This window comes from Schistocerca nitens, chromosome 6 (assembly GCF_023898315.1).
Source record: "Schistocerca nitens isolate TAMUIC-IGC-003100 chromosome 6, iqSchNite1.1, whole genome shotgun sequence".
In the NCBI taxonomy this organism is placed as follows: domain Eukaryota; kingdom Metazoa; phylum Arthropoda; class Insecta; order Orthoptera; family Acrididae; genus Schistocerca; species Schistocerca nitens.
In genome coordinates this window covers 38,362,372-38,390,135 of record NC_064619.1, presented here as the reverse complement: position 1 = coordinate 38,390,135, position 27,764 = coordinate 38,362,372, and the positions used below count along the sequence as shown (strand labels likewise).

General features: G+C 46.0%; 1 protein-coding gene across 1 annotated transcript in view; it reads right to left on the bottom strand.

The window, feature by feature from the left end:
- The window catches only part of LOC126262766 (glutamate receptor ionotropic, delta-1-like), a 108,804-nt gene that overhangs the window by 6,154 nt on the left and 74,886 nt on the right, over nucleotides 1-27,764 (bottom strand). Inside the window, exons 6-7 of the mRNA XM_049959579.1 lie at nucleotides 21,595-21,869; nucleotides 5,604-5,798 (exon numbers count right to left, since the gene is read on the bottom strand). Of these exons, the coding sequence (XP_049815536.1) occupies nucleotides 5,604-5,798; nucleotides 21,595-21,869 (470 nt within the window). The remainder of the gene's footprint in view (nucleotides 1-5,603; nucleotides 5,799-21,594; nucleotides 21,870-27,764) is intronic.

Sequence of the window (27,764 nt, the reverse complement as noted above, 5' to 3'; positions counted from 1 at the left end):
TTAAGAAGATTGGAGACCTGACCTGACCTGACCTGACCTAACCTAACCTAACCTAACCTAACATAACCCTCTCCTATAGCAAGGAATCGGAGTGTTACAGTGGCCTGTCTTCTGAAGATGTAGCAGTTCTTAAGTGAATATTGTGCTTTGTGATATGAGGATACACTTCACTGAGCACATACAGAAATGTATGCTCATCCATTTTTAAGTAATTGATGTACGACTTGACGCCTTCCACTGTAAGCTCACGTAACAAGTTTTCTTGAATTCTTTTATCGTGTCGTCGTAAAACCCATGGCTTCACCCAGATTAGATTAGTTTTTCGTTCCATAGATCCGTGCTGAGGAGATCCTCGTGGATGTGGAACATGTCGATTTTTTTAAGCTGAAATAACAATACTAATAGTATGAATAAATACAATACACCATTTGTTTCTATTAAAAATTTCGCCAATGGAGTAGAAGGAGTTGGCCAGTAGTAAGTTTTTCAGGCTCCTTTTAAACTGATCTTTATTTCTAAATTTTTTATGTTTCCTGGCAAATTATTGAAGATGAGTGTTCCTGAGTAGTGGACCCCTTTTTGAACTATATTAAGTGCTTTTAAGTCCTTATGCAGATCATTTTTGTTCCTGGTATTGTATGTATGAACTGAGTTGTTTGTTGGAAAAAGAGATATATTATTTACGACAAATTTCATTAAGAAGTAAATATACTGAAAGGCAGTAGTTAGTATATCCAGTTCTTTGAAGAGGTTTCTGTAGGACGTCTGTGAATTTACTCCACAAATAATACGTATTACTCACTTTTGGACTCTTGAAAAATTTTGTTTGACTTCAAGATTTACCCCAAAATATTAGCCCATATGACATTATGGAATGAAAGTAGGCAAAGTATGCAAGTTTTTTCATTTTTATGTTGCCTATGTCTGCTAACACTCGAATTGCAAATACAGATTTGTTAAGGCGTTTCTGCAGCTCTGTGGTGTGCTCCTCCCAACTGAATTTATTATCAAGTTGTAATCCCAGGACTTTTAAGACTGTCAACCTCGTATGTATGGTTCCATTTTTCCCCCACTTCTTTTCCGCATGTGCACACAATGCAATTGGGGTACGTACAACTGCTGCGGTTAATAACAAGTTGTCAGCCATCTTGAACTTTGACGAAAAATTTGATGACAGTGTAATACCCCTTCTAGCGCTACGTCAAAGATATTTGTCAAATATATTCGACGGAATATTGGATCACATCTTTGATCAAATCTTTGACAAAGAAATTTGATAGTGTAATACCGGCCTTACGGAAATATTGAGCCATGCTGCCTCTACAGCCGTCCATAACTGCGAAAGTGTTGGCAGTGCAGGATTTTGTGCGTGATCTGCCCTCTCGATTATGTCCCATAACTGTTCAATAGGATTCATGTTGGGCGATCAGGACGACCAAATCATTCGCTCGAATTGTCGACTATGTTCTTCAAACCAGTCGAGAACATTTCTGGCCCAGTGATATGACACTGTTGTCTGCGAACATAGTGTGTCTATTAATTGCTGAAAATGGTCTCCAAGTAGCTGAACATAACCATTTCCAGTCAATGATCGTTTTACGAGGTGCATTCAAGTTCTAAGGCCTCCGATTTTTTTTCTCCGGACTGGAAAGAGATAGAAACATGCGCATTGTTTTAAAATGAGGCCGCGTTCATTGTCAATGCGTCCCAGAGATGGCAGCACCGTACGGCAGATGGAATTTTACCACCAGCGGCGAGAATGAGAACTGTTTTAAATACTTAAAATGGCGACGTTTTCCTTAGTTGAACAGCGTGCAATCATTGGTTTTCTGAATTTGCGTGGTGTGAAACCAATTGAAATTCATCGACAGTTGAAGGAGACACGTGGTGATGGTGTTATGGATGTGTCGAAAGTGCGTTCGTGGGTGCAGGCAGAACATCGTGTGACAACAAACCGAAACAACCTCGGGCTCGCACAAGCCGGTTTGACGACATGATCGAGAAAGTAGAGAGAATTGTTTTGGGGGATCGCCGAATGACTGTTGAACAGATCGCCTCCAGAGTTGGCATTTCTGTGGGTTCTGTGCACACAATCCTGCATGACGACCTGAAAATGCGAAAAGTGTCATCCAGGTGGGTGCCACAAATGCTGACGGACGACCACACGGCTGCCCGTGTGGCATGTTGCCAAGCAATGTTGACGCGCAATGACAGCATGAATGGGACTTTCTTTTCGTTGGTTGTGACAATGGATGAGACGTGGATGCCATTTTTCAATCCAGAAACAAAGCGCCAGTCAGCTCAATGGAAGCACACAGATTCACCGCCACCAAAAAAATTTCGGGTAACCGCCAGTGCTGAAAAAATGATGGTGTCCGTGTTCTGGGACAGCGAGGGCGTAATCCTTACCCATTGCGTTCCAAAGAGCACTACGGTAACAGGTGCATCCTACGAAAATGATTTGAAGAACAAATTCCTTCCTTCACAGCAACAAAAACGTCCGGGAAGGGCTGCGTGTGTGCCGTTTCACCAAGACAACGCACCCGCACATCGAGCTAACGTTACGCAACAGTTTCTTCGTGATAACAACTTTGAAGTGATTACTCATGCTCCCTACTCACCTGACCTAGCTCCTAGTGACTTTTGCCTTTTTCCAACAGTGAAAGACACTCTCCGTGGCCGCAGATTCACCAGCCGTGCTGCTATTGCCTCAGCGATTTTCCAGTGGTCAAAACAGACTCCTAAAGAAGCCTTCGCCGCTGCCATGGAATCATGGCGTCAGCGTTGTGAAAAATGTGTACGTCTGCCGGGCGATTACGTCGAGAAGTAACGCCAGTTTCATCGATTTCGGGTGAGTAGTTAATTAGAAAAAAATCGGAGGCCTCAGAACTTAAATGCACCTCGTAGTCAGACCAGAGGATCCAGTCCATTCCATGTAAACACAGCCCACACTGTTGTGGAGCCCCTATCAGCTTGCACAGTGCCTAGTTGACAACTTGGGTCCGTGGCTTTGTGGGGTCTGCGCCACATTCGATCCCTGCCATCAGCTCTTACCAACTGAAATCAGGACTCAGCTGACCAGGCCACAGTTTTTCAGTCATCTAGGGTCCAACAGACAGGGTCACAAGAACAGGAGAGGCGCTGGAAGTGATGTGCTGTTAGCAAAGGCACTCGCATCGGTCGTTTACTGCCGTAGCCCATTAACGCCAAATTTCGTCGCACTGTCTAACAGAAACGTTCACCGTACGTCGCACGTTGATGTCTGCGGTTATTTCAGTGTTGCTTGTCTTTGCCACTGGCAGCTCTACGCAAAAAGCCGCTGCTGCTGGTCGTTAAGCGAAGGCCGTCTGCCACTGCGTTGTCCGTGTTGGGAGGTAATGCGTAAATCTGGTGTTCTCGCCATACTCTTGACACTGTGGATCTCTCAATATTTACTTCCGTAACGATTACCGAAGTGGAACGTCCGATGTGTCCAGCTCAAAGTACGATTCCGCGTTCAATGTTTGTTAACCCCCTGGTGCGGCCTTAATGACGTCGCACACCTTTTCACGTGAATTTCCTGGGTATAGCTCATTCAGTGCACTGCCCTTTTATCACAGCAAACATAAACATAGCCAAAGCCTTGCAGACAAACAAAAATTACACGAAGCGAAATGTAGTGTGAGGAGGGCTATGCGAGAGGCGTTCAACGAATTCAAAAGTAAAGTTCTATGTACTGACCTGGCAGAAAATCCTAAGAAATTTTGGTCTTATGTCAAAGCGGTAGGTGGATCAAAACAAAATGTCCAGACACTCTGTGACCAAATTGGTACTGAAACAGAGGATGACAATCGAAAGGCCGAAATACTAAATGTCTTTTTCCAAAGCTGTTTCACAGAGGAAGACTGCACTGTAGTTCCTTCTCTAGATTGTCGCACAGATGACAAAATGGTAGATATCGAAATAGACGACAGAGGGATAGAGAAACAATTAAAATCGCTCAAAAGAGGAAACGCCGCTGGACCTGATAGGATACCAGTTCGATTTTACATAGAGTATGCGAAGGAACTTGCCCCCTTCTTGCAGCGGTGTACCGTAGGTCTCTAGAAGAGCGTAGCGTTCCAAAGGATTGGAAAAGGGCACCGGTCATCCCAGTTTTCAAGAAGGGACGTGGAACAGATGTGCAGAACAATAGACCTATATCTCTGATGTCGATCAGTTGTAGAATTTTGGAACACATATTATGTTCGAGTATAATCGCTTTTCTGGAGACTAGAAACTACTCCGTAGGAATCAGCATGGGTTTCGAAAAAGACGATCGTGTGAAACCCAGCTATTCGTCCACGAGACAGAGGGCCATACACACGGCTTCCCACGTAGATGCCGTGTTTCTTGACTTCCGCAAGGCGTTTGATACAGTTCCCTACAGTCGTTTAATGAACAAAGTAAGAGCATATGGACTATGAGACCAATTTTGTGATTGGATTGAAGAGTTGCTAGATAACAGAACGAAGCATGTCATTCTCAATGGAGAGAAGTCTTCCGAATTTAGAGCGATTTCAGGTGTGGCGCAGGGGAGTGTCGTATATACATACATGGCCTTGTGGATAACATCGGAAGTTCACTGAGGCTTTTTGCGGGTGATGCTGTAGTATATCGAGAGGTTGTAACAATGGAAAATTGTACTAAAATGCAGGAGGATCTGCAACGAATTGACGCAAGGTGCAGGGAATGGAAATTGAATCTCAATGTAGACAAGTATAATGTGCTGCGAATACATAGAAAGAAAGATCGTTTATCATTTAGCTACAATATAGCAGGTCAGCAACTGGAAGCAGTTAATTCCATAAATTATCTGGCAGCAGGCATTAGGAGAGATTTAAAATGGAATGATCATATAAAGTTGATCGACGGTAAAGCAGATGTCAGACTGAGATTCATTGGAAGAATCCTATGGAATGCAGTCCGAAAACAAAGGAAGTAGGCTACAGTACGCTTGTTCGCCCACTGCTCGAATACTGCTCACCGGTGTGGGATCCGTACCAGACAGGGTTGATAGAAGAGATAGAGAAGATCCAACGGAGAGCAGCGCGCTTCGTTACAGGATCATTTAGTAATCGCGAAAGCGTTACAGAGATGATAGATAAACTCCAGTGGAAGACTGCAGGAGAGACGCTCAGTAGCTCGGTACGGGCTTTTGATGAAGTTTCGAGAACATACCTTCACCGAGGAGACAAGCAGTATATTGCTCACTCCTACGTACATCTCGCGAAGAGACCATGAGGATAAAATCAGAGAGATTAGAGCCCATACAGAGGGATAGCGACAATCATTCTTTCCACGAACAATACGAGACTGGAATGGAAGGGAGAACCGATAGAGGTACTCAAGGTACCCTGCGTCACACACCGTCAGGTGGCTTGCTGAGTACGAATGTAAATGCAGATATACGTCGTGTATGCGATACTACCGCCATCTGTGTATTTGCACATCGCTATCCCATAACTTTTGTCACCTCAGTGTAATAATTTTTTGTTTTCGAGGAGAGAGCTGCAACTGACACATCGAAACTCCTCGTAATATCGCGACACGTCTGGTGGGCTGAGGCAGCGGTGCTGGCTTACCGACGGTACTGCCGGACCTCGAGCAGCAGCAGCAGGCCGGACAGGAAGATGGCGCAGCCGAGCAGCATGAAGGCGGGCGACATGGGCACCAGGTCCACGCTGGCGTACTCCGTCTCCGAGAGGCAGCGCACGCGTGTGAAGTACCACGCCTTGCGCAGGTAGCTGATGTGGCCGCGCTCCCACATCATGCGCAGTCTGCAGGCACACCAGGTCTTCCTCACTAACCTCGTATTGTTGTATAAATTGAAGGCGGATGGGGCAGAAAGGAAAGGAACTATTGATGTCCGCTGCATCGCGACTTTATAGGAATCAGCAGCAGCGAGTGAAAATGTGTTGTGGACTAGGATTCGAATCCGGGACCTCCTGCTTGCAAGGCAGTTGTGTTAGTAAGTGCGACATCTTGAACTATCTTCGTACACTTTCCTGTTGACCCACATTCCCATATGGCGCTAGCTGTCCACGGTCCCCATCCACGTCCTCCATGTTCGCTACTTTGGGATTCTCACACGAGGTCGAACTTAACTGCGCACGTCCGAAAGAACAGACACCACGCATTCATATAACTGATTCGTCTCGATGGGCAATGAATCCACCACCTTCAGCGCAGATGCACAATTACAACCGATCTCCTGTGAGAATCTCAAAGTAGCGAGCGTGGAGGACGTGCACAGGGACTACGGGTAGCTGACGTCACGTGGGAATGTGGGGCGGGCGGGAGGTGTGCCGAGATACTCGGCGTAGTTGTGACAAACACAGTGTCCAGATGGAGCAGTGGTTAACGTAACTACCTTGTAAATTCGAGACCCAGTCTGGCATACATTTTCAGTCGCAGCTGCTGATTCCACATAAATTCCCGATGCAGCACCTTTCCTTTCCTTTCTGCCCCCTCCACCTTCAATTTACATTGTTGTATTACAGCTTTGGATTCCATGTGGTGCCTGTTCTTTCGGACATGTCTGACAGAATATGTGTCTGTCCTTTCGGACATGTCGGAAAGAGCAAACTCCACACATTCATACAAACTAGAATTAGATACCGTCGGTAAATCAGACATCCCTCTCCTTAATAGTAGACGATGGAAAGATCACTCGAGAGGCATCTGTCGTATCGCTGAAGTCCTCTCCCCGTCTTCAAGCGAATACGTTGACTCCTAGGGTGTCAAACATAATCTGTTACTGGGCTGAGGATTCCTTGGCAGGCGGGATGCAGCATATTATCGCTGACGGAGAATGATCAACAGGTGAATGAAAACGTGAAACACGGAAAAAGTAAGTAAAATGTTTATTATTTTAAAAGTAATCGACATAACCGTTAATGCATTTAATCACAAGTTTGTTTGTGTGGTCATCCTCTGCAGCAAGCACATAAATACTTGTTTTGTAAATAAAACTGCCTTTTCCTGCTGCCAGTTACTTTATTTATCCCAGACGCGTTTCGCCTTCTCCTGTTCTAAGGCATCATCAGTGGGATCTATAACGATACAGTTTTGTTAGTTTTAGATTATTAAACAGTTCACTTCGCGATTTTTTTTGTAAAAAAAGTAATTACTTACGATTTGTGATCTGCGTTTCCTCACATCTGGTCTGGAGGTCACATTACAACTTTTATCACTCCCATGTGATCACATCTTTGTGTTCTCGCCTTCCACAGACTGTTCGCCATGTTTCTCTCTCTTTTTTGTGGTGGACTATTGTTCTTTTGTCACTGTAATAGTTGTATCGAGTGACAAAAGAACAACAGTCCACCACAAAAAAGAGTGAGAAAAATGGCGAACAGTCTGTGGAAGGCGAGAACACAAAGATGTGATCACATGGGAGTGATAAAAGTTGTAGTGCGACCTCCAGACCAGATGTGAGGAAACGCAGATCACAAATCGTAAGTAATTACTTTTTTTACAAAAAAAATCGCGAAGTGAACTGTTTAATAATCTAAAACTAACAAAACTGTATCGTTATAGATCCCACTGATGATGCCTTAGAACAGGAGAAGACGAAACGCGTATGGGACAAATAAAGTAACTAGTAGCAGGAAAAGGCAGTTTTATTTACAAAACAAGTATATACATTTAATCTACTGTGACATAATACGGTCAGTGCCTCCAGGTAAATATGTTTGCGGTTGCCTACGGAACCATGGTTGTACCCAGGTGTGCATCTGTTCCTCCGAAGCAAATATAGGAGTGTATGGAGGAAGTTTAAGGGCTTCCCTGCGAAACATGTGGACGCGCATCATCCTGCAGCAGCATGATGCCATCGATCAAGATTCCCGGGCGTTTCGAATTTATGGCGAGGTTCAGTTTTTGCGAAGTGTCCACGTACCACTGTATGTTAATTGCGGTGCCACGTTCCAGAGAGTCGATGAGCGGTGGGCCCTTCCAGCTAAAGAAACAAGTCATCATGACTTTCCCGGAGATGTCGTGTCTGTTATTTCGACTATGCTGCTGAAATTTCGCTGGGAAGCTCTTTAAACATCCCCCACGCAGTTCAGATCTCCATACTTTTGGAGGACTAAAGAAAGACGAGACTGTTGATTTGCTTTGGACGAAGAGATCCACGCCTGGGTACGACCATGATTCCGTAGGTGACCACAAACATTTTTCCATGAAGGCATTTGCCCTCACAATCTTGGATTACGTCACAGGACGGATGATGGCACCCTCTGGTGGCAGTATTGTGCACTAGGGGAGTTGGAGTCTAGATCTCGTGGTGGAGACACTGCCTGCAAAACAAAAAGCTGTGTTCAAGTTGTTTTCTCGCCATTTCACTCCACCATCTTGGATTACGTAACGAAACAGACGACAGCGCCCTCTGCTGGTGGTATTGAATACTAGATCCAGACCTTGTGGTGAACATACTGTTTGACACTGTCTTGAATAACTGTACTTGCGTCATCACCTGACGTCACGGTACCATCCTCTGGTGGTGACGATGTGTACTAAGTCAGTTGGGCTCTGGACCCAGTACCGAACACACCTGCTTGAAACTGGTTAAATAACAAAGATGTCCTTTTTTGCAACTAATCCTTAGGAGGAGGTGGCAGTCGGGCGACTTAGGTTAGTGGAAGTAGCCCAAGTGAACTATCTTCCCGCGATTTCCTTTGCTTCGTAGAGATAACCGCCATCTCGGATAATGGTACTTTTGGGTGGTAGCGCTGTTGTCCCAATACTCTGAGGTTGAGGTACTGTCAACAGAGTCAAACTGGAGAAATGTGTTCGTCGCCAGGGTGGCTAAGCTGGGAAGACATAAAGGATAAAGCTGTAGAATGTTAACAATGTCTGTTTTAGTTTAAAAGCCTTTAAGAGTTTCCACATAAGAAATTCTGAGGCATTACCTTTCAGCAAGCCCTCGTAAAGGAAAACTTCATTATAATATTTTGTGAGGCAAAAAGGAAAGTTCCAGGTGCAGTCAGTAAGGACATCAGCTGATAGTTCAGAGTCGAAAATATTCTCCCCTAAGAGAGCGCGCAGTTCTATTTATATAGCATAAATATTACGGAAAGTATTTCTATTAAATTAGTTATGAAGTCCCACAAAATTTTGAAAAATGCCAAGGCGAATAAAAAATTGTGGATGCAGCGAGACGCAAGCCCGCTCTACATTCCTTCATAATTTTCCTATCCACTACGCTTCACTGAATTCGTGTAACATACGGCCGTGTACTTTATATTACGATCTTCTGAAGGCTTTAATCGCCAATACGTTATTAACTGTTACTTAATTATAACAAATCGTACCACGAACGAAGTGTTTTTGACGAATGTTCATTGTACCATAGCCTTTCCTAACACACAAGCTATAATATGAAAATAACGAGGTATGAAAATTCTTTAAGCACCAATACTAGTAGGACGTTTCATGTCATTTTTCTATGCCCAGTCCTACCAGTAGCGACGCGTTCTCGAGAGATCCTAAATGTACTAGTGCTTTGAAACAGCATCTGTTATTTAGAACGTAACTTACCCACCAAATATGGGATTCAACAATATTGTTATGGCGATTAATTTTGAAAAAATAAACAGTTTACTTACTTTTTCCTATCTCTCTCGTTTTTATTTGACTGTCCCTTATGGAAGTAACTTTAAGCCACCACGAAAGTGTAAAGAGATTCATGTTGTATGTTAACGAACTTGCGGACAATATTAAAGGTAACCTCAGGCTTTACACAGGTAATATACTTATCTACAGGGTGTTTCAGACGCTTTGCAGCAAACGTCTATGCATGATAGATCACATCATGGGGCAAGCTTTTATTGGTGACAAAACGTTCATTGACGCTTCCCGGTGACAGTAGGCATATTTTTGTTCAGTTCGCCGGGCCTAAGACGACGAGGTTACACCGAACTAGCAGGGTTTACTAACCAGGTGTGCCGCGTCTGCGTACTGTCTACCCCTGCAAAGTGACAGAGTTATTTTTAAAAGAAAACCTTACGAATGAGTGTCTCTAAGTAGAGACAGAATCAGAAACTGGACCTATTGCTTCTGATGTGAGGTGGATAACATGTTTGTAGGCAACACACATTGCACCCGCATGCTGCAGAGTGTCTACGCTCTGCCGCCTCATGGGGACGCTTAGCGTTGTCATGAAGTGTCTCCGGGAAGCGTCACCAAACATTTTGTCTGTAACAAAAGTTTTTGACGATAACATGATCTACCACCCCTATGTGTTTGATACGAAGACTTGCTGACTTGCATAGTGAAGTACTAGATGAAAAATCTGCAGAAATAAGCAGTTAGATCTCGATAACATTCGTATGTGTTATGTTCTTTCTGACGGGAGGCGTGCAAGGGTAGTCATTGCAGTGGCGGTCAGAACTGTGTGGTGATGACTTAGTGGTCACTGTGTCTGCCTAGTGAGCTGGAGAACCGGTTCGAATCCCGGTCAGGCACAAATTTTCAACTTTCCGCATTGATGTATATTAATGCCCACTAGTAGCTAAACGTCATTAACTTCTTTGTGTTTAGATCTTGGCAACATCCAAAGTGCTGCAAAGACTGGCAACTTGTTTTAAACGTACAGAAATGTTAAATATTAATTTCACAAAACGAAAAAGGCATAGTATCCTTTGCCTGCAACGTCAGTGATTCATAATTACGAGGGCTATTCGGAAAGTAAGGTCCGATCGGTCGCTAAATGGAAACGAAAGTAAAAATCAGAAATGTTTTATTTGCAACAGTTAGCTATGCTTTCCAGCTATTTCTCGACATAGCTGCCGCTCGGACTGATATACTTGTCCTAGCATTCTATCAACTTTCCGATACCCTCATCATAGAAGGCAGCTGCCTCTGCTTTCTGCGAAGTCTCTACGCTGACCTGCAGCTTTTTGTCAGTGCCAAAATGTTGTCTCCATAGCCAGCGGTTCATGAGAGCAGAGATGAGAACCTGGGGGAGCCATGTCCAGGCCGTATGGTGGGTGATCAAACACATCCCATAGAAAACATCCTCATTTCCCCTGCAGTGTGCGGCAGAGAATTGTCTTGAAGAAGGAAGTTCATGGCAGTTATGTTGTGTGGGCTGCATGATATCAAGCGAAGTCTCTCACAGACACTCGTATTTGGCGGAAGACACTATTTTCTGTGCATATTTACGCGCTCGCTGTGCGCTCAGAACTGAAAATAGTGACGTGACGTGATCGATGAGCGTTTCAGAGACACTGTCCAACACATCTATGCAAAACTTCATCGGACCTTACTTCACGAACAGTCCTCGTAGCATCAGTCAACTCATACAAAAACCTAGGTATAACACTTTGTAGGCATATTAAGTGGAATGATTACACATGCTCGGTTCTAGGTAACGCAGGTGGCATACTTCCGTCCATTATTAGAATGCTAGAGAAATGCAACCGCTCTACATAGGTGATCGCTTACAAGACACTTCTGCATCTCATCTTAGAATATTGCTCAAGTTTGTGGGAACCATAATAAATAGGACTGACAGGAAGTATTGGAGAACATAGAAAAGAGAAGAAAGGCACGAATGATGAAAGGTTTGCTTGACACACGAGAGAGTCACTGAAATGTTGAAAAATCAGAGTTGGCAGTCTCTTGAAGATAGACGTAATGTATCCCACAACAGATTACTTACAATTTTAAGAACGCCGGCCGCTGTGGTCGAGCGGTTCTAGGCGCTTCAGTCTGTAACCGCGCGACGCTACGGTCCCAGGTTCGAATCTTGCCCCGGACATGGATGTGTGCGATGTCCTTAGGTTGGTTAGGTTTAAGTAGTTCTAAGTTCTAGGGAACTGATGACCTCAGATGTTGAATCCCATAGTGCTCGGAGGCATTTGAACCATTTTTTAAGAACTAGTATTAAGTGAAGTATCTAGACATATTCCTTAGCCCTTAAGTACCCGTAAGGATTGTGTAGACAAAATTTGACTAATTACAGCACGCACGGAGGAATGCATTTAAACTGTCGTTCTTGTTGCGCCCTATACGCGGCTCTGTACATGTGGTACAGTGCTAAGTACCCTCCGCCATGCAATTCACAGTAGTTTTTAGTGTAGGCACCTAGGTGTAGAAGACCCACACCCTACATTCTATGCTTCACACTCTTATTTCGGTTGGTGCTGCACTCTCTGTGTTTCTGCACCACCAAAATGGGACCCATCACCGGCTGAGGAAGACGACCAAGTGCTGTTTCCAAAAGACGCAGAGCCTTACTGACACAATCAGACTGTGGGATCGTGCCCACTCGTGTAATATAGGGTGCCTAGGAAGCTGTTTTCTCGGATAGCTAGACAACAGTTCAAGCAAATCTTATTAATGGAGTTTATTACAATAAGTTAAATTGACAATACTTAACTTTGCGCTCCTACAAAGATGGGTCGCAAGCAAATGGCGACATGCAGATAATCAGTGTCTTTCCATAAATACAATTTCCATGAAAGCAAATCACCAGAGTTCGTAAGTCACTGCTATAGAGTTTATATCACAACTCGTCTTCTAGAGCGGCTCTTCTCGTGAGGCCGAGCGCTTATTTTCTCTTCGTATCTGTCGTGGTGTCGTCCTAGTCAGCGTCTGACGTCGTCTCACAGCCTCCTCTGCTGTTGCGTTCCGGGCCGACGTGCCGGCGCTTGATGTTACGCCGGAACACAGACACGTTACTCAGTAGTCTCAGCTATACTCCCTAAGCCTGAAAGGTGTAAACATTTAGTAATAAACAAATAAGAGTCATGTCCTCTGCTTCGCTTTTCATATCGGATTAGCGTCCTCCACTCATATCTTGTTCCAATATCCGGTAACACACGTAGAATATTTACGCCAATCCTACACTATAAAGCATTCGAATCCCGGAATGTAATGCGGACTAGATGCCATGCGAGTCGCAGCTAGCCTAGGTACTACTATGCTGCTTAGCAGACTGGACTCGCATTCGGGAGGACGACGGTTCAATCCCGTCTCCAGCCATCCTGATTTAGGTTTTCCGTGATTTCCCTAAATCGTTTCAGGCAAATGCCGGGATGGTTCCTTTGAAAGGGCACGGCCGATTTCCTTCCCCATCCTTCCCTAACCCGAACTTGCGCTCCGTCTCTAATGACCTCGTTGTCGACGGGATGTTAAACAACACTAACCTAACCTAACTACTATGCTGCGCCAGGCACGTGCTCGCAAGTAGTCCCGGCAGATACATCCGCCAACGGGCTTTATAAGGCGGCGCACTGCCAGCAAAAGGCAGTTCGATGCACCGCTCGGAAGGATACACAGCTGTCGCCCCGGCAGCCACCGCCAGACGCCTCTTCTAGCTGGCCGATCTCATGGTAAAGTCGACGAACCTCTTGGCGTTGTAGAACTGTTTGTGTTCGCTCCCCGTGAAGAGCCGGATCTTTTTAATTATTATTATCTGTTATTTTGTATTTGCGTCAATCCGCAGTTGGGATCGAGTCTGTTGTTCTTTTGGATATTGTATTAATGTTTCATTTTGGTGAGTCCAACAAATTGTTTTCGGACTGACATCTTGGGTTGTCGGGTGTTCTGCCGGATATCAGCGTCGTACTTGCACGATATTTCGGTCACGTAGCTCGTAACCTTCATCAGGTGCGACCTGAGACTGCTCCTCGAGTGGACCTGGTCCAGTATTTATGCCTATGGCCTTCCCCCTCCACCAACGGCTGCAGGCGCTTTCTCTGTGGTCCGCGCCCATTCCCTGCGACCTGCTGGAGCGTTGCTGCTCCGTTTTCCGTCCGCTGCGGTTCTAGGTGTTCCCTCTGCGGTCCGCGCCCACCAACCCCGCTCCTGGGGGTTTCATCTACGGTCTGGGGTACCAAGCGTTCCCCCTGCGGTCCGCGCCCGCTCACCACGACCTGTTGGAGCGTTGCCGCTCCATTTTTTTCGTACCAGAAAGTCAGTATCAGCAGGAATAGCACCTAGATGCTCACCCTGCACCTTCACGAGCATAGGATTGCTCGCTAGTAAAAGTGCAGTGCAGTGCTCCATTTTTCGTCCACTGCGGCTCTGGATGTTCCCTCTGCGGTCCGCGCCCACCAGTCCCACTTCTGGGTGTTCCATCTTCGGTCTGGTGCTCATGGCAGTCCGTCAGGGGCTCGTTTTCCATCTCCATGTCTCTGGTTCTTCTGTTTGTGCAGTGTTGCAGCTGGCCCCGTTGCTCCTTTAACAGTTCCAGAGCCGGATCCCAGGCTCTGCTTAGCTGGTTTCCTGTGTCACGGTTCATAAGATCGTCAGCCATTTTAATTTCTATCGATTCTCTTATAACACTGTCCCAAAATCTGGGTGTTTGTGCTAGAATCCTGGTATCCTCATACTTCATGGCATGATCTAGTTCTAGACAGTGTTCAGCAATGGCTGACTTAGTCACCTGTCTTAATCTAGTGTGCCTCTGATGTTCTTTGCACCTGATCTCCACAGTTCTTGTCGTCTGGCCAATGTAGGACCTGCCACATTGACAAGGTATATTGTAAATCCCTGGTTTTCGTAACCCCAGGTCGTCTTTGACACTCCCCAGCAGTCCCCCAATCTTGTTGGATGGACAGAAAACACACTTGATATTGTGTTTACGGAGGATCCTACTGATTCTGGCAGAAATAGAGCCAGCATAGGGCAGATATGCCACCTTCTTTGTTTCATCTTGGTCTTCTTCAGGAACCTGTGGTATGGTGGCTGGTTGGAGTGCCCTCTCAATTTGTGTGTCCGTGTATCCATTCTTGGAGAAAACTGTTTTGAGACGTTCTATCTCTATAGGTAGATTCTCTTGGTCTGACAGGGCATGTGCTCTGTGGACCAAAGTCTTCAGAACCCCATTCTTCTGTGCAGGGTGGTGGCAGCTGCTGGCCTGCAGATATAAATCAGTGTTATATTTAGATTAAAGTTCAGTCTTGATCACGTTATGTCTGTTTTAATGAGTAACCGGTTTCGGTTTTTTCTATAAAACCATCTTCAGACCCATTGGCTCCTTTGGGCTGGTAGGTGGAGCTCTCCTTGATGTTGTGCAGTCAACATCAAGGAGAGCTCCACCTACCAGCCCAAAGGAGCCAATGGGTCTGAAGATGGTTTTATAGAAAAAACCGAAACCGGTTACTCATTAAAACAGACATAACGTGATCAAGACTGAACTTTAATCTAAATATAACAATTAATTGATCACTGTATTCCAGAAATGTTTACCAAAATTGTATAAATCAGTGTGTGTTGGTTTTCGGTACACACTGTGGCCAATTGATCCATCTGCTTTCCTCTGGACTAGTACATCCAGAAATGGCAGCTGGCCATTCTTCTCCAGTTCCATGGTGAACTTGATATTAGGGTGGCATGAGTTAAGATGTTCAAGAAACTCATTGAGCCTGTCCATCCCATGTGGCCAGATCACGAAGGTGTCATCCACATACCTAAAGAAGCATGTGGGTTTAAATGTGGCTGTCTCCAATGCCCTCTCCTCAAAACTCTCCATAAACATGTTGGCAACCACAGGGGACAGTGGGCTGCCCATAGCTACACCTTCAGTTTGCTCGTAATATTGGTTTCTGTACAGGAAATACGTGGATGTCAGTGTATGACTGAACAGGTCCAACAGAGCACCGTCAAATTTCTCTGCAATCAGTTCTAGTGAGTCCTTCAGTGGGACGCTGGTGAACAGCGATACCACATCAAAACTGACCATGATGTCCGAATCTGTGATGTGCAGTTGCTTGAGGCGTTGCAGGAAATCTTCTGAGTTGCGGATGTGGTGAATACATTTGCCCACATATGGAGACAGGAGACCTTTCAAGTACTTGGCTGTTGTGTACGTAGGTGCCCCAATATTACTGACAATTGGACGTAGGGGCACGCCCTCCTAGTGTATTTTAGGCAGACCATACAGTCTAGGTGGCACTGGCGCTTTTTCCCGTAGTTGTCTGATGATCTTATCAGGCATCCCTGTTTCCTTCAAGAGAGCACTAGTCTTCTTGGCCACCTTGTCCGTGGGGTCACACTCCAGAATTCTGTATGCAGGGTCCTCCAGAAGTTGGCGTACTTTCTCATCATAATCCACCCGCTGCAAGATGACAGTGGAGTTCCCTTTGTCTGCTGGCAGTACCACAATGCTGTTGTCTTCCCGGAGTTTCTTGAGTGCAAGCCTCTCCTCGGTTGTGATGTTCGATTTCGGCGGCCTGGCCTTGGTGAGGGCCCTGCGGGTCTCTCGGCGGACTTCCTCTGCCACATTAGGTGGAAGTGTGGCTGCAACTTGCTCTACTGCACTGACGAAACCTGAAATGGGTACATTTCTAGGGGTCGTAGCAAAGTTGAGACCCTTGCTGAGTACCTTTAAGGTTGTATCATCAAACTGTATGCCACTCAGATTCGTCACAGTGCGTGTCTCTTCCATCTGCTGTGCTTTCTTACTCATGCGGTCAAACTTTGCAGATTGGCAAGATGAGGCATTCCTTCTAGCACACTCAGCTAAAGACCAGGAGGCACGGTCTACCCAATCCCAATCTTCTCTTGTTAAGGAGGCTGCCATGTACAGATGAATGTGTAACAGCTCCCTGGCCACAGCATCTAACCTGTGTTTTCGGACTTGTTTTTTTCGAATTTCTATTCTGCTAGCGCAGATACTTCAGCGGCGACGAGATGGTTTACGAGTCTCCCGCGTTTGCTCGGTTGTTGTCCGCTATGGCAGCCGGTATTCCAGGTCTTGATGAACCCACAGCGCGAGTCATAGCGCTGTTGGATCGTATGCAACAGACGAGAGCTCCTTGCATTACCCAAGTTCGACAAATCCATTGAGCCTTGGGGCAACTACATGGCCCATCTGGAGCAACACTTTGTTGCTCATGATGTCACTGGCGACGTTCAACGTCGGGCATTTTTCCTCGCCTATGTGGGCCCGGAAGTTTATCACCTCCTTCAACAGGTGCATCCTTATACAGAACCTCATGCTCTCTCCTACGAGGCATTGACTTCTAGCCTATTGAATTATTTTGACCCTCAGGTCCACGTGGCGGCGGCTCGTCACAAGTTCTTCTGTTGTCAGAAGCTTCCCACACAGTCATACAAGGAACGGATTGTTATGCTGCAAGGTCTCTCCCGTGGCTGTCGTTTTTCTGTGGCAACCCCCATTGCAAGCAGTATTATGGTTCGACACTCATTCATGATATGAAAAATGAAATGATCGTATGGCATTGTTGGCCGGGAGGCCCCTTGCGGGGAAGTTCGGCCGCCGTATCGCAAGTCCTTTTTAGTTGACGCCACTTCGGCGACTTGCACGTCAATGATGATGAAATGATGATGATGAACACACAACACCCAGTCATCACGAGGTAGAGAAAATCTCTGACCCCGCCGGGAATCTAACCCGGGACCCCGTGCGCAGGAAGCGAGAACGCTACCGCAAGACCACGAGCTGCGGACATTCATGATATGATTCTTGTCCATGTCCCAGATGATACCTTATGGATTGATCTTCTGAAGCTGGAAGATCCCTCTTTTGACACCTGTTTATGCACTATCCGCACTGGTGAGCAGTCCTTTCGCTCTGCTTCCATGCTTCAGTCCCTGCCGCAGGTCTTCACCGCCCGCCCCCTGCATCGCCAGTTCCCATCACTGCAGCCGCCACAGTGAGGTTGCCACTTCCAGAGGGTGACCTTTTCGGCCTTTGCGGAAAGCAGGGTCACAGAGCCGAAGTCTGTCGGTCGTCTTCGTTGATGGCCATGGACCACACTGCTGTAGACACCTCGGACTCTGATGTGGATGAGACTGACCCGCTGCCATCAATTTCCTTTGTGCAGTCGGTTTCTCTGCACACAACGGTGGCGATCACTCTGACTGTGTGGCTGAATGGCACTCCTCTCCCTTTTCAAGTGAATATGTCCTCCGCAACAATCATCCATGGGGATTCCCACTGTCAGTTGTGTTCACCACCGGTTCATCCGTTTCATTCTTCTCTGAAGAGCTACAGCAACGATGTTATCTGACTACAGGGGTGGTTCTTGGTTTGAGTCCAGTACCCCACTCACGATGCCACAGCCTGGGGTTTCGGTCCTCGCCACCCCCACGGCCACCAATTTATTAGGAATGGATCTTTTTCCCATACTGAGCCTTGAGATACATGACTCGGTCCCGACCGTCCAGTCATTGTCGGCAGACAATCACTTGCAGCAGCTGCTGAATGATTTCCCAGACGTCTTCTCTGCCGCTTCGCCGGGGGTCTCTGGGTTCGAAGCCCATATTGAACTCCTCCCCTCACCTATCCCAAAGTTTCACAGGACACGCTTGGTACCTTCTGCTCTCTGTGACAAACTACAGGTGGAGCATCATCGCCTGGAAGCTGAGGGCATCCTGACCTCTGTCCACCATAGTCATTGGGCTACGCCCATCGTGGTCCTTGAGAAGCCAAACGGACCTCTTGACATTTGTGGTGATTTTAAGGCCATTGTCAACGCTCAGTCTATTATTGATTTGTATCCCAAGATTGATGACATCCTGTCCCAGTTGGCTGGTGGCAAGGTGTTTGCCAAAATTGACCTGCAGGATGCCTACCTCCAGTTGCCTTTGGATGAGTCATCGAAAACGATATTGCTAATTAATACCCCCTTTGGGCTCTTCTGTTACAATTGTTTCCCGTTTGGGGTCGCCAGTGCTCCAGCCATCTTCCAGCGATATTTGGAAACATTGAACAGGGACCTTTCTGGGGATGGCTAACTACCTTGATGACATCTTAGGCGCTGGCATCTCCACGCCGGACTTGGCCTGGAACCTCCGACACCTCTTCCAGATTCTTCAGAGTGCTGGCTTATGATGCAACAAGGAGAAATGTCTTTATTTGGTTCCCCAGGTGACCTACCTCAGCCATGTTTTGAGCCCTAATGGCATTCGTCCGATGCCCCAGTATGCCGAGGCTATTCAGCAGCTGCCACCCCAGACGGACATCTCCCAGTTCCAGTCAGTCCTGGGTCAACTCAATTACTACCGCCATTTCATCCCACGTGCCACGGCTCTGGCACAACCACTTCACTGCCTCCTCTGTAAGAATGTTGCCTGGGACTGGTCGCCGGCTTGTGATAGGGCGTTGCACCATCTGAAATCTTCTCTCCTGATGCCAGTTTGCCGTGTCCCTTATGACCCCACGAAGCCTCTCACCTTGACTTCCAATGCGTCAGACTACGGTGTGGGGGCCGTCTTTTTCACAACATTGGTTACACCGTCAGTGAGCGAGCACCGCGAGTTCCTGCGGCTAATAAGGCGAGTACACCGTTTGTTTACATGGGGGAGTTGGGAAATAAGTTTCTCCTATCAACTGTGGTCAGAGTTGTGTGTGAAAGGAAAAAAAAAAAGATAATGAGACCTGAAAGACATATCTTTATTTTTCTACATAATTTCCAAATGTATTGAGACATTTGTCATACCGCTTTATAAGCTTCAAAAAGCCTTCCAGGAAAAAATCAGGGCGTTGCATACGGAAGAAGCGTTGAACGGCTTGTTTGACGTCAGTATTGCTGCCAAAGCGCCTTCTGCCGAGAGTCTTCTTCAAAGCAGGAAACAGATGGAAGTCACTTGGTGCGAGATCCGTACTGTAAGGCGGATGGTGTAGCCGCTCCCAACCAAGAGTTGCAATACGGTTTTGCGTTCCCGTCGCCGTGTGTGGTCTCGCACTGTCGTGCAACAGAACAGGCCAGGCTGCTTTTTCCGAATCTCCTCTTTCAATTTCGACAGAGTGGCACAGTACCGCACAGCGTTGATGGTTGCTTCCTCCAGACAGTCCAGCAGCAAAACTTCTTTGCCGGCCCAGAAAACGGTAAGTAGCACTTTACTTGCAGACGGAGTGCTTTTTAATTTCTTTCGAACAGGTGATGACGGATGTTTCCACTCCATGGATGCGGCCTTCGATTCGGGCGTGTAGTGGTGGACCCACGTTTCGTCCCCCGTCACAATCCGAAACAGAAGGTTATTGCCAGATTCATGGTAACGCACGAGCTGTTCCAGGCTGAACGCCATGCATTATTCCATGTGTGTTGGGGTCAGTTGGCGGGGCATCCATCGTGCTGACACCTTCCTGTATAGAAGAATGTCTTGGATGATGTTGTGAGCTCGCTAGTGTCCGATTCCAAGTTCTGCCGCTACTCCATCGATGGTGATACGCCGGTTCGCTTTAATCATGTCATCCACCTTCCTGACATTTGCATCTCTAGTGGCCATGAGCGTCCGTTCAGCTCTCGAAATGTCCTGCACTTGCTGACGTCCATCACTGAATTGCTGGCACCGTCTCCGCACCATTTGCCTCGACATCACACCCGACCCATACACGTCAACAAGGCGGTTATGAATTTCTGTGCCCCTTAGGAACATGGCTCCCAAGGAGTGGAAGGAAGCCAGTGTGCACTCCGTGTGCATAACGGGGGGAGTCATTCCGGATGTGGGAAGGGTGCTTCTGGATGCCATGAGGAGAAGAGGGTGCAGTCAACTGCAGGTGGTGCCTCATGTCGGAGGAGATTCTTTCTGGTTTCGGGCAGCTAGCAGAAATGGTAAAGACTGCCAGTCTTGCTTCAGAGATTAAGGCAGAGCTCAATCTGCAGCATCGTCGACAGACCCGACTATGGTTCTTTGATGCAGAGCCGAGTGGAGGGTCTGAATCAAAGGCTCAGGCGGTTCTATGACCGTGTAGGCTGCAGATTTCTTGACCTGCGCCGTCGGGTGGTGGGTTTCCGGGTTCTGCTTAATAGGTCAGGAGTCCACTACACACAGAAAGCGGCTACACGGGTAGTGGGGGCTGTGTGGAAAGGACTGGGCGTTTTTTTAGGTTAGAGGGTCTCAGGAAACAACAGAAAGGGCGTCCGCCTAAAAGGGGGGAGGTAAAACACAGTAAGGTAGTTGTAGAAACGATCGGTATTGTAGTTGTAAATTGTCGTAGCTGTGTTGGGAAAGAACCAGAGCTCCAAACCCTAATAGAAAGCACTGAAGCTCAAATAGTTGTAGGTACAGAGAGCTGGCTAAAGCCGGAAATAAGTTCAGCCGAAATGTTTTCAAACGATCTAACAGTGATCAGAAAGGGTATATTAAATACAGTTGGTGGATCAGCACCATCACTTATTAATTTATGTCGTATATATCTCTCAATTGCTGTCGTTACTATCTCTTTGAAATCACTCCACAACGTTTCTACACTTACATGATAAAGCAAATGGAATGAAATGATCGAATGGCATTTAATAGCCGGGATATCCCCTTCGGGGTTCGGTCGCCGTATTGCAAGTCTTTTTAGTTGACGACATTTCGGCGGCTTGCGTGTCAATGATAATGAATATGATGAAGGGCTCACAACACCCAGTCCCCTGCCGGGAATCGAACCCGGGCCCCCTTGCGTGTTAGGCGGTAACGCTACCGCTGCGCTACGGAGGAAGCAAAGCCTTCACTATTATGGGTGTGAATGTGCCTCTCGGGGTCTCACAGCCCACAGAGCCTGCAATGGTTTTTCTCTCGCTCTTTCTATATCGGGAAATCAGCTGGTGCAAGCTTACAACAGGTGGATAATTAGGTGTTTAGCGGAGGAGGTGTGCACGCTACCCGAAGTTGAAGAGCTCCTTGACGGGCGAGTTCCTGCGGACGGCGGTGTAGGTGGCGACGGGCGTGAGCAGAGGTATGAAGACCAGCGCGCACTTGTCGTCGTCGGAGAAGAAGCGGTCGATGAGCGGCCCGACGCGCACGTCCTCGGCGTGGAAGGCGAACAGCTCGGTGGCCATCTTGCGCACGCCCACCTCGGCGGGGAAGAAGTTGGGCCGGCCGCCGGGCGGGTACAGCTTGCGGCTGCACAGCGCGCGGTCCACCGGGTCGTCGCTCTTCTGCGGGCACGGGGTCACCGACCGGGATAGCTCACTCACATCTATTTAGTTTATTTACATCTACAAATGGTTCAAATGGCTCTGAGCACTATGGGACTTAACATCTGAGGTCATCAGTCCCCTAGAACTTAGAACTACTTACACCTAACTAACCTAAGGACATCACACACGTCCATGCCCGAGGCAGAATTAGAACTTGCGACCGGAGCGGTCGCGCGGTTCCAGACTGAAGCGCCCAGAACCGCTCGGCCACCCCGGCCGGTTTTTATCTACAAGAGGCGTTTCAAAAGTCCGTGCAAACATAAAAACTACTTACGTGGTTAGCGTAAACCTTTTTTATTTTTCGACATAGTCTGCTTTTAGACTTATACACTCCTTTCAACGCCGTTCTAATTTGTTGATCCCTTCCGAATGATAGGAAATGTCCAAGTCTGCAAAATAGCTATTAGTTCCTGCAATCGCCTCCTCGTTTGAATAAAACCTTTATCCCGCCAGCCATTTCTTCAAATTAGGGAACAAATAGTAGTCTGAAGGAGTGAATTCTTGAGAATAGGGGGGGGGGGATGTGAAACGAGTTGGATTCCTATTTTCATTAATTTTGCGACCACAACTGCTGAGGTGTGTGCTAGTGCACTGTCGTGATGGGAAAGGACTTTTTTGTGGTCCAATCGCCGGCGTTTCACTTGCAGCTCGATTTTCAAACTGTCCAATAACGATGAATAATATGCACCTGTAATAGTTTTACCCTTTTCCAGACAGTCGATGAGGATTATCCCTTGCGAATCCCAAAAGACAGTCGCCATAACCTTTCCGGCCGAAGGAATGGTCTTCGCCTTTTTGGTGCAGATTCTCCCTTGGTAACCCATTGTTTAGATTGTTGTTTGGTCTCAGGAGTATAGTAATGTATCCGTGTATCATCCACAGTGATGGAACGACGCTTAAAGTCCTGCGGATTCTTCCTGAACAGCTGCAGACCATCCTTGCAATACTTCACACGATTCCGTTTTTGGTCAAGCGTGAGCAATCGCGGAACCCATCTTGCGGATAGTTTTCTCATGTCCAAATGTTTTTGCAAAATATTATGTACCCGTTCATTCGAGATGCCCACCGCACTAGCAATCTCCCACACCTTAACTCTTCTGTCATCCATCACCATATCGTGGATTTTATCAATGATTTCTGGAGTCTTAACTTCCACAGGGCGTCCAGAACGTTCAGCATCACTTATGCCCATATGGACACACCGAAAATTTTGAAACCACCTATAAACTGTTCTAATCGAAGGTGCATAGTCGCCGTAATCGTTTATCAAGCTTCTCTTTAGTCTCCTGAGGCGTTTTGTCTTTCATAAAATAATGTTTAAACACCACACGAAATTCTTTTTCGTCCATTTTTTGACAATCACTCGACTTTCTTGTTTCACACGAATGCCAAACACAAAGAAATACACCAATATGGCTGAAACTTGGTGTGCGTTCTTTGCAAAGATGCTACTAACTAAACATGACCTCGATAAGCGCCGGTGGTCCCACTTCTCGGACTTTGCACGGACTTTTCAAACGTCCCTCGTACATTTCCTTGTGCTGACAAACTATGGTATCATACACAAGACTCGATTCTGACATCTGAATTTATTTATTTCCATGAAAACTACACTGAAGTGACAGAAGTTAGCGATATGCACACGTGCAGATGGCAGCAGCATCGCGGCCAGAGATATAAAAGGGCAGTGCATTGGCGGAGCTGTAATTTGTACTCACAAGGGAACCTCCCCATCGCACCCCCCTCAGGTTTAGTTATAAGTTGGCACAGTGGATAGGCCTTCAAAAACTGAACATAGATCAATCGAGAAAACAGGAATAAGTTGAGTGGAACTATGAAAAAAATAAGCAAAATATACAAACTGAGTAGTCCATGCTCAACATAGGCAATATCAAGGACAATTGTGAGTTGAGGGGCGCCGTGGTCCCGTGATTAGCGCGAGCAGCTACGGAGTGAGAGGTCGTTGGTTCAAGTCTTCCCTCGAGTGAAAAGTTTAATTTTTTTTATTTTCAGACAATTATCAAAGTTCAGGCACTTACACATAATCAACTTGGCTCTCCAAAATTTCAGGACATGTTCGGATTTGCTTGGACATATGCAGGATTTGACGGTCTACACAAGGAAAAACGTTAAAAACCGTTAAAAACATATGTTTTGACAGAGCACAGGGAAAACTGTGCGACTGTGAAACTGTTGCATTCATTTGTTGCAGTTTATGTGACACACACTTATGTTTTCATCACTTTTTTGGGAGTGATTATCACATCCACAAGAAAACCTAAATCGGGTAAGGTAAAACCCATTCGCCAAGTGTACAAGTTAGGTGGGTCGACAACATATTCGTGTCATGTGACGCACATGCCGTTACCAGTGTCGTATAGAATATATCAGACGTGTTTTCCTGTGGAGTAATCGGTTGACCTATGACATTGCGATCAAATGTTTTCGATTCCCATTGGAGAGGCACGTCCTTTCGTCTACTAATCGCACGGGCGGTGCGGTCGCAAAACACAGACACTAAACTTATTACAGTGAACAGAAACGTCAATGAACGAACGGACAGATCATAACTTTGCGAAAAAAAAACTTTTCACTCGAGGGAAGACTCGAACAAAGGACCTCTCATTTCGCAGCTGCTCACGCTAACCACGGGACCACGACGCTCCTGAGCCTACAGTCCCCTTGATGTTGCATATCTTACACATGGACTACTCACTTTGTATATTTTGCTAATTTTTTCATAGTTCCACGCAACTTCTTCCTGTTTTCTCGATTGATCTGTGTCCAGTTTTTCAAGGCCTATCCACTGTGACAACTTATAACTAAATCTGAGGGGGGTGCGATGGGGAGGTTCCCTTGTCAGGTGATTCACCTTAAATGGTTTCCGACAGGATTATGGCCGCACGACGTGAGTTAAAAGACTTTGAACGCAGCATGGTAATTGGAACTAGACACATGGATGGTTTACTTAGGGAAACCGTTGAGACTACCAAATTTCAGGTATTATCGCTTACCACAGACAACGCAGTTGCCGACGGCCTTCACTTAACAACCGAGAGCAGAGGCATCTACGAAGAGTTGTCTGTGCTAACAGACAAGCGACAGTGCGTGAAATAACCGCAGAAATCGATGTGGGAAGTACGCAAAAGTATCCGTTACGACAGCGCGACGATATTCGGCGTTAATGGGCTATGGTAGCAGACAACCAATGCGAGTGCCTCTGTTAGCAGGACGACATTGCCTGCGGTGCGTCTCCTGGTCTCGTGATCATACTGGTTGGACCCTACACGACTGGAAAATCGTGGCCTGGTCAGAAGAGTCCCGATTTCAGTTGGTAAGAGCTGGTTGGTAGGGTTACAGTGTGGCGCAGACCCTAAGAATCCATGGACCCAAGTTGTGAACAAGGCACTGTGTAAGCTGGTGGTGGCTCTGTTCTGGTGTGGGCTGTGTTTACATGGAATTGACTGGGTCATCTAGCCCGACTGAACTGATCATTGACCGGAAATGGTTATGTTCGGCTATTTGGAGACCCTTTTACAGCCGTTCATAGACTTCATGTTCCCAAACAACGATGGAATTTTTATGGATGAGAGAGCACATGTCACCTGGCCATAGTTGTTCGCATTATGTTTGAACAACGCTCTGGACAGTTCGCGCGAATGATCTAGTCAACCAGATCTCCCGACATGAATCTCATAGAACATTTATGGGACATAATCTAGAGGTCAGTTCGTGAGCAATATCCTGCACCAGCAACACCTTCGCAATTATGGAAGGGTACAGAGGCAGCATGATTCAATATTTCTGCGGGGAAGTTCCAACGACTTGTTGAGTACATGCCATGCCAAGTTACTGCACTACGTGGGGCAAAAGCAGGTCCGACACGATATTAGGAGGTATCCTATGACTCCTGTCACTTCGCTGTATGTGATGCTCCCCGGCCGAGCAATGCGTAAAGGGGTGCGCTTGTGACTCATACTGGCAACATTGTGTAATGTTTGTTACTTTGATTTGGTATGAAAGTGTTACTGCTAGGCAATAAGAGCGGGTTAAACGCTGTGAGCTGTCTGGGGAAGTTAATCTTGCATTACTAAGCAACTGTTTCATCAGGTATCTAGTCTAGGTTTACCAAATTCCCAAACAGACTAACATTAATTATAATCTTTTAATAGTCATACAACAACCGGTAATATATATATATAAAAGAGAATTTAAATAAAAAGAAAGAAATCAGTTTATATTTGGAAATTTATTTTAAGATTGATCATTGAAATTTCAGCATATTACACTTGATTCCTAACTAAACTGGTGCCTTATTTAGGATTGTGAAAATGTGAGATTGCAATCTTACGGAACACATCAAATATGGAGCCAAGATTGGGAGACTGCATACAACACTGCATTCATAAAACAACACACAAAGAACGTTGAAACGCATGCAAGGGAAAGTTAACCACTAGAAACAGATTCAAATTTTCACCCAAAGAAATTACGTTTTAATAGCACAATACTGTCCGTCATGTAATTACCACACACTGGTATACTAAATTCATATTAACTCTTTGTGAAATCTTCGCGAAAAGAATAGCTGAGGGCTACTTTGATGATTACACCACATGCTTCACGTGGTCAACTTGGTTTACACAAAGCGTATAACTCCACAATAATTTTGATAATTAAAATAAATTAGATCGAAAAGCAATTTACAAAAGAAAAACCTCGAACTGGTTATTAACGTCTTACTGTTAACCTGACGGGTCAAACAGTTATATAAGCACGTGGTGCTGCTCTCGCAAAGTACATCCCACGTGGGTTGAACATAAAGAAAAGTTGCTATATTGAAAATATTGTCGAGACGCGACGTTATAATGACACAAGCATTCGCATTTAAGATTGATCTTAGTTAGAGTTACTGATCAACACGTGGTTCCACCTTACTCATAAAGTAGTGAGAAAGCAACTACCGGAAAATAATCTGAACTTCACACGAGAATTACACTGCGCTGCAATTTAAGATAACCTTAGATATTTCAGAGCTAAACCCGAAATAAAGGTGTTTAAATTTTCAGTTAGGCTGAACTTAAGAAACCCATTGTCCTACGGACTTAGCAGATACGCGCTTAGCCGGAGATCTTACCACTTCAGACGCTCGCCACGGACCAACTGACCTGCGCTCCTACCGAGCGTGCTTCCTGAGGGTGGCTCACAAATACAAACGGAAGTGGCCAGAGGGGCAGCTTCCTATACCAACATGACAACGGACGGACAGGACCATACTAAGGATAGAAACCTCTTTGCTTTTAGAAAGCGTAGCTACCTGTTCCGACGTTGGTCCTACTGTTCTCTAGCAGACAGCCTTGTCTGCTACCCTCAAGCATGCAACTAGAAATACGTTTGCTCATTCATCCTCTCACACAGAAGGGAAGGGGGATGACAGTATCTTATCATATACAGTATATGAAAGAAAGCGGATGTAGGTTCCGTATGAGACTGTGTGACATGAATTACATATAAACTGTGTTTTAAAGTGTAGTAGTGTGACAGATCGTTCTTGTTTATGTGTAAAAGTAACACGTTCCACTACTCAGTCTCCTCCCAGATAGTCAGAAACGCCACAGTAAATTTAGAAGAGGAATTTATGCCGTAATGACAACAGATTTAAGAAATTAAACATGAAAGGAATCCAACAGAGACCTTTCAATTGGTAACTTCTAGTCTAAGCTGACATGGACAGAATTTTATGAAGGAGCGGCAGTATAACAGCTCAATGTCAAGCGGCGTAAAGAACATTATAACTTGAAAATGATGGACTGAGGTGCAAAGAATGAAATGTTGAGTGGTGATACACCACAA